This window comes from Trichoplax adhaerens, genomic scaffold (assembly GCF_000150275.1).
Source record: "Trichoplax adhaerens TRIADscaffold_26 genomic scaffold, whole genome shotgun sequence".
NCBI lineage: Eukaryota > Metazoa > Placozoa > Uniplacotomia > Trichoplacea > Trichoplacidae > Trichoplax > Trichoplax adhaerens.
The window spans coordinates 632,144-640,174 of NW_002060967.1; the positions used below are offsets into that span (position 1 = coordinate 632,144).

General features: G+C 30.4%; 1 protein-coding gene across 1 annotated transcript; it reads right to left on the bottom strand.

Annotated features, from left to right (window-relative positions):
• Window positions 1-3,568: 3,568 nt before the first annotated feature.
• Window positions 3,569-7,285, bottom strand: TRIADDRAFT_61685 (uncharacterized protein; the record flags this gene model as incomplete). Its single annotated transcript, XM_002117624.1, has 6 exons — window positions 3,569-3,598; window positions 3,642-3,890; window positions 4,604-4,802; window positions 4,961-5,193; window positions 7,146-7,219; window positions 7,255-7,285. The coding sequence occupies 6 exons, from the start codon at window positions 7,283-7,285 to the stop codon at window positions 3,569-3,571; spliced, it is 816 nt and encodes a 271-aa protein (XP_002117660.1).
• Between the last annotated feature and the right edge of the window lie 746 nt (window positions 7,286-8,031).

Sequence of the window (8,031 nt, forward strand, 5' to 3'; positions counted from 1 at the left end):
CTCTTACCCTTTAGATACACATTAATTTAACAAGCAGAAACCATGCTTATTATACTTCGGGTACTGCATACAATTTGTATAAACATTTATTTTTTATTTTCACATTAATTCATCGCTGCTGTCAAAGATTTTATTCCAGTTTAAGTCATTAGTGTACGATATCCGCGCATTGTTCCGTAATCTACTCGTATTCCGTAAAGATGCATTGATGTAGTTACTTTGGAAATCAAAATATACGAGTATATGCTGAGATTTTAAAAGCTAGGGATTGCCCTAACTTGCAAACGAGGAACGAGAGAGTGATTTCTACCTGATACTCCTGTTATTTGGAATACCAGACAATTGGTATTCCAAGGCAGATAGACGATTTTTTATATAGTTGTTAAAAAGACTTTAAGGTTCAGTTCGTAACAGTTATTTGCGATACTAGTAAAGTTCCCGTTCAAATGATCAGGTATATATTCTACTAAAAGCAAGACATGAAAGGAAATTCACAGTCAGATTATATCTCAAGACTGTATATATGTTTCCTCTATTAAACCTCTTGATAAGGTATCGTCCATACCATGTATAATATACCCAGCGTACTAATTTCAGTCGTGGACTGCTACAAAAATACTTTTTTAGCAGTCTATATCGCAATATAGAAGATATGCGGTAAATCACATACAGTGTATAACTATGTATCATTTCACTTTAATCACCTGTACTGTACTACTGTACATAGCTTATTTAATTTACTTAGGAATATGTTACATACTTGCAAAACGGCATATTGTATTTCCTCTGTTTCCTCTATTTTGCAGCAAATTTACTCAGCATACATCTACTCGTATGCAACTAAACACTGTTCAGTGCATTGTAACATGACAGGATTATAATCATGCATATACAATTTTACGATTTCATATACAATTCATCTATTTTCGTACAATCTAACAAACTTAGTCCTAGATATATTTGGGAATGTACTGCAGTAGCATAAATATGATAGTTAATTAAACTATGACCATAGTAGTAGAGTAATTCAACGGTGAAGTCAATTGCACGTGGACGAGGATTGACACATTTTTGTTCAACATGTAATTTGTAGGCGTCGAGACTATCTTCGACACGAATGTATACCATATTTATTTGATGAATAAGATTTTTAGAAGCATCGCAATGTCTAGCATTCTCTGATAATATTACTGAAATACGTAGTTGTAAAAATTATTAGATCATTACGATACATACCATTGTTATAATAGCTTTAACTGCTTTAAAACACGACATGCAGGTTGCTGTTATGGATCAGAATCTTGAATCCGCTTACAAAAATGCATGCATAATGCTAAAATTTTGATCGAGCAAAACGTAATTGCCTAATTATTCCTAAGTAATCACACCTATTTGTCAAATCTGTTTTTGATGATTAGTAAATTTAAAGCTTGCAAGCTTTTCAAGTTACTTTGTAACCTTAAGCAAAGCTTCTAGGATTAAAGCGAATTGGTTTTGTGGTGATTAATCATCAGAAAGTCTAACACAGCTACGGAGGTTCATGGAGAATATATACATTGCGTAAAAACATAAGTGGTAATTTTCTGCCCACCGCAATTCTCTATGAATGCTAGAACTAACATGTTGCAAAGATGAAATACGAGAATAAAGTATGAGAATATAATTGCTACTAGAAGGAAATACGAATTTATTACAGCTTTTTTTATCAGAAACTTGTTCAACTTGAAATAGACCATGTTGATAAAATGTCTTATAATTATGGATATAGTATACGAACTTCAAGCTAACGGAGTCACTATTGATTCATTTGCCTAGCATTTGTAATATTGAGCGTTTAGGAAGAGTTGTCGGAAAAGATCATTTAAAAGCTGTTGAGGTTTAACGTAGTACTGGCAAGAATACACTAGGCATATGTAAAATTATTACTGCGGTTGATTGCATGCACTGTATCTGTTTATCACATACTAAGCTCTCAATAAAATACTAAAATAGACAAGTATCTTTACTGCTTGCCCAGTATTTTTCTAATTTCAGTATAAACAATGATTAAATTCAAATGAGAACACAACACCATAATATTGTCTCCGACCTCAATAAATTGAAAATAGTAAACATGGATCAACATATTTTATTTGAAGAAAGGGCTAAGGCAATTTAAAATGACATCAGGTATTTGCACAATTTCAATAATCAGCAATACAATGTTATCTATTTATAATAGCTTAAAATACTGCTTGATAATATTTTCCGCTAATGACAGAATTAAATTAATAAGTTATTGTTAGCAGAAATAAATCTACCTTTCAGATTATTCTTAAAGTTAAAAGAGTCAAAAATCAAGGTAAGTATGTAGCTAATGAGATCCCTTTCATATTCTGATTTTTTCTGGTTGATTGAGTCCGACAATTCTCCTTATCGGTGCAATACAACTTTGAAAATGTAGCCATGCTTTAAGATGTTATCATAGAACATAGAATACAACTTTGATAGGATATTGGACTAAGAGGAAATGGCAAGCAGTTTCTATTTTGGATTTATTTACTTATTAGTAACAAGATAATTGCGTTATATATTTAACACATGTTGGAACTAGCCGCTAAAGAGGACTTAATGATTAAACCAATTGGATACTACATTAGATAATAGCTCAATATTGAATTAGTTACTTCTCAGTCGATGATTATGAATGTTAGTTTCGTATTCCTGCAGCTTAATTCAAGTAGTAAGTCATATAATTAGAATAAAAAGTTAGGCAACGCTCTAAGTTAAGATACTAGATGCTTAAATAGTTAGACAAAAATCTCTTATTACAATAGTAGGTACATTATTTTAAACGAAATAAAGTGAGATAAATAAGTTCGGAATATTTCAAATAATAAGGATGCTAGAAAAAAATTTGCTGTAGTTTATCAGATTTTTCTTACTCTAATAACTCATTTTGTTTGAGGGAAGAGTGTCTATGCTTTAATTTTGTTCAAGTGAGTTTGAAAAATCTTTATGTATTTAATTTGAAAGTGACACGCAAAATCATCATTGTAAATGCAATGATTCATATGGAGAAGATTACATTAGTCGTAGTAATTTTTTTTTTTATCTTAGGAAAACGAACTAGAATATCGAAAGTAATTTATACTGTTAACAATCAATAGTTCTTCAATTTATTATCTAAGGTTATTAATATCTATTCCTTTACATAATGCAAGGCATAATCTATTTTATTAGGGTAATGGTTAAAAGTTGTATTTTGAACGAACTGTCATAGAAAGGGTTTGCGTACGGATCAATTAAGATTTTCTTAGCTATTTAGTAACTAGCAGATAATAGTTGTATTCCCCAATTTCTTAGGTAGTAGAGTTAATACTCAGAAAATGGATGAAAAAGATTTTTTTACTTAGTTAGCTAGACTAATTCTTTCATAGTTTATATTGAATTAATGCACTAGCGTTACTATGAAAATTTCTAATAGTAGTCTTATTAATGAATAGTCTTATTAATGAACTGGAAAGGGTATAAATATTTTATCTAGCGCCTTTAATTGAGGATTAAATCGAAACTATTACATGCAGATCTAGCTATCCACGTTCACATAAACTAAATCCTGTAAACACAGGAAAATTTATTAAAATATCCATAAAACTTACCCAATCTTGAGCTGTCTTCCAATCACTACTACTGTAGGATATTGCGACATTATTGATATGTAAACTATTATCAGTGGTTGTCATATCCTCTAGTATTTTGAACTTGCAATACGCAAGTAGTGCATCACACAACTGCTTCATGTTGCTATAATCATTCATCTGTAAATCAGCAAAATTTGGATATGGCATAGCATCATCGAATATTTGTGTAGATGAAAAGTCACCTAAAAGAGCAGTAATTTTCTTTCCCTGTTCATAAATATATATATGGAGACCGTAAACATTTTTAATACAAACTGAAATTTTGAAAAAGTAGCTATAGCATACGTATATACATCTGTGCTTGAAAATATTTGGTATAATGTTTGATATCTACTTGACTATCTGGAACTTGCTACATTATCCTTATTGTCAGTACTATAATAGCATAACTCATCAAAGTAAATGCAATTACGCGCCAAGTGTGAATTAAACAATAGCTTGGACGAATTTACACGTAAGGAATACATAAGTATTCTAACTGCGTATCATGCCTTGTTGATTTATCTAAACTATAAATAGAGATAACTAAGTTTTATGCCTTACTTACATAATAATTTAGAGGAATGCAGTTTCAAGATATAATCTTAATACGTATTATTATTAAAACATGAATCTCTAAATTTACTTAAACCGTGTTGTATAATGTCATAATGCTTTCATCAAAATATGTTTTAGGTCTAGGATCAATTAAACTTCATTAGGTGCATTACTTGATAAAAAAGATCTTGTACGTTTAATTTCTTCTAGTTTACAATAATTACCATTTAGATTCTTGAGAAAACTGAAGGCAACGCATTTAACAACAATACATTCTTAATTTCTGATTGTTGATCCTAATTGAACTATTCTATTGTTATCGGGTTGCATATGTTAAAATTTTTATCATTCGCATGGTTACTTAAAACTACTGATTTGAATACCTGGCTCAGTAGTGCTATGAATATAGCGTCCATATGGATATTACCGTAGATAATTGAATGAAATTTCAATGAATTGAAAGCAACCTCGATATCCTTAACGATTTGGATAACACTTTCTGGCGTTAAAAAATCGGATTGACTGGAGATTAAGTCACTTAATATTCCTATATCTTCGCCAGGTAATGCATAACATATCAATCTACAAAGTAATGGATAATTGTTCTGTCATCAGGCTAATAATATATAAACCGACGATTTTTTTATTATTGTCATTGTATGAATATTGTAACATAAATCGTTCGATTTATGATGAATTGTTAGTACTTTAAGATTGCAGCATAAGTTTCCATATCTTACAATCTATTGTGTATTTCTGCTCCAAATCTTTCACCATCTTGTACTTTATATTTATTACCACCTTCAAACCAAATGCATTCCACAATATTACTTATATGCCAATTTCGTAGTGCGATATCATAATAAAACTGTTTTTCCTTTTCCCATAAATTTCTATCTTTTCTATCGTAGCATTTAAGCCATCCAAGTTTACAATTCTTATGGCTTAGGTCAATCAGTCTTAATTTGAAGTTCTAAAATCAGCAATAAACTAGAAAATTATTATAAGCATGTGGTAACTTGTTAATAGTAATACAAGTAAGTAATACTGAGTAGCCTACTATATCAATAGGTAGAATATAAAGAGATCAAATTTAAATTTAACAATTTTGATCTATTTTTGATAATATCTTATTCAAATGAAAATTATGTTAAAGTTGTCATGATTATCTTGTAACGTAAGAAATAATCCGATTAAACAGCAGGTTTGATCAGTATATGATAAAGTATGTATCATTTAAGTTGGAAGTAGAATAGGTAATTTCTGCCTTATTCATACTGGTACACTTTTTAATGAATGTGAGAACTGAAAGCCTTACAACCTACAGTAGTAGAAAAGTAATAATTTCTGCTTTTAAAAGGCTTAAAACAATATTGACGCGTATGACACTTAAACTGGAATTTAAATGCTGCTCTAATTCTTCAGGATCTTCAATAAATTGTTGTGGCTTGTTTTAATATCGAATGGATATGTATTTGCAACTATACTGCCATAGGAATTTGAAGCTGAAGATTCGATATTTAAAATCGAAATTTCACTTTGCGTTAAGCTTAATATCGCAGTAACAATATTAATTGTTAGTAATTTGTACTACGATTCTTAATATGGTCACAATTTTGCTAATTTTTGGCTAATAAATTTAATGCTTTGTAGTGAATATACAACATGGATGGCAAGCTCATTTTTAAAATTTCCGAGAAGAAAAATTTTGTATGTGCCATAAATTCCAAAGAAATTAGGCGATGCCGGGTATAAATTAAAGTTATTTGGATAAATTTATATGTTAGGGATTGTAATTTGAGTAGACTTCAGATATTTTTGTAGTGTCCTGAGTTTAGTACTTGAGTTAAATATTTAATTTAGTATTGAATCATCAATATGCACTACCGTAGTCTGTAATAATTATGTAGTTTATTACGACTAGTTGCTCGTGCTCCTACAAATACAGTAATTCAATGCCCGTGCTTTACGAATGGAAGCATAATAGGTCATGCGCTAGAATTTATAAGCGTATGCACCGAGTAGATCGGAAGTTCTTTTGCTAGTAGTTTGTTGTGAATACAGTTACGGTTAGTTTTATTGTAATAAAGCTTAATTTGGGTTTTAACTCCAGTTAGTTTGATTTATTGTGAACGCTTAAGAATTGACTTCACTAAATACTTCCATTTGATCATGTAATGAGACATAAATTTTTCAAATTCTTCTTTGTAAATTAAACTCGTTTTATAGAAATAATATTTATCTGAGCGATAATTATGAAGCATAGACAGATGTACAGTTAGGTACTATTACTTAGGCAATAAAATTTCTACATTAAGATGACTTCATCACAAATGTATATGCCTGTCACGGTACGAACTACCGTGAAGAAATAGATATCTAAATTTGGTTAATATAATATAGTGATATTATATTACAACTAGTTACTTACAATAGGAATTACTCTAATTATAAATGTGTTACAGTAAATTTACTGCTGTGCTGTAATGTGTACTGAAATGATTCTGCGAATGGACATATTGTAGTCCGACTGTGAAAAACTAGTTAGTAGATGTTCTCACCCAAGTATTTTTATAGGATGACTTGTGAATGTTAGCTGCTGTAGAAGGGTATATAAACCCGTCAGATAGTTGAATAAAGCAGTTCTCAATTGTATAGTTGTTTTAACGTAGAATCAAAGGCATCTAAATTCTTGTGAGGTAGTTAATGGATACTGAATCCCGGAGACTACGGTAATTTAGAGATTTGTTTTACGTTATCCTTGTCACGAAGCTGGTTTGTGACAATGCCACTTATATTCGCTTAAAAAGTGTGTACTAATGCTTTATTAGTGAAATTTTTGAAGATTAAAATTTTGATGCATTTCAAATTAGAGTGTTGATAACACACGTGATGTAATTTTAATTTTAATAATTTCCAACTTACATATTTAATTTCAGTAGTAGATGAAGTTGAGATTATAGAGATTTTCTCATTTCTTAGGGATTCAGGAAAGAAGTCTAGTGAAATTTCGCATTAAAATAGAAATATTAACTTTTTATATTTTTATCATTATCCATAAGCATATTGCTCCATAAGCAACGAAAGCTTAAGACGATGGCGGTAGGCTTAAAGTAAAGTATTGAATACGAGTTCTTGGTAGATGCCTATTATAATTATTAATTTGATCTTATATCAATTATCCTCACGAATAAACCAGTTATCGTTTTTCATTCTGGCATAACCCTTTGACAATCCCATAATAATTAGCATAAAGTTTGATGTCTCTACACTTCTAGCCTTCATCGTATAGCGCATTGCAATTAGCTTAATGACAATATAGAGCATCATTGGTTAAACATTTGGTCTAGTAAAATTTTACATCTTAAGAGAGCATATTCGAATGTTATTATCGCTCACTTAGTCTAATTCCAATGTAACTCAAGAAATGGAGGAGTAAATTTATTGAATAATTTGAAAGAAACAGGTTCTATAGTGAGACCTTAATTATCATCAAGTAAGATGGCGGTGCTAGATCTGAGTAGACTAGTAGTGTCAAAGATAGTTTTTTAGGCATTAGGATAGTCGAGTAAGTTGGCGAATAATTTAAGAGCGACAACTATAGCCTTGAATAAGAATGTAAGTTATTTCTTAGGAAGGAATTCAGTCGGAGACCCAGCAGCGTATAGATTCATTTGTCTAAGTTTGCAAATGTAGCATTCAACGATTAAATTAAGCAATAGCCCATTTTAGCTACTAATATTAAAAAGCAATTTATTGTGGAACCATTCCATAGTAAGGGAAGGAATTATTCTTTTTACATTATTTGAAA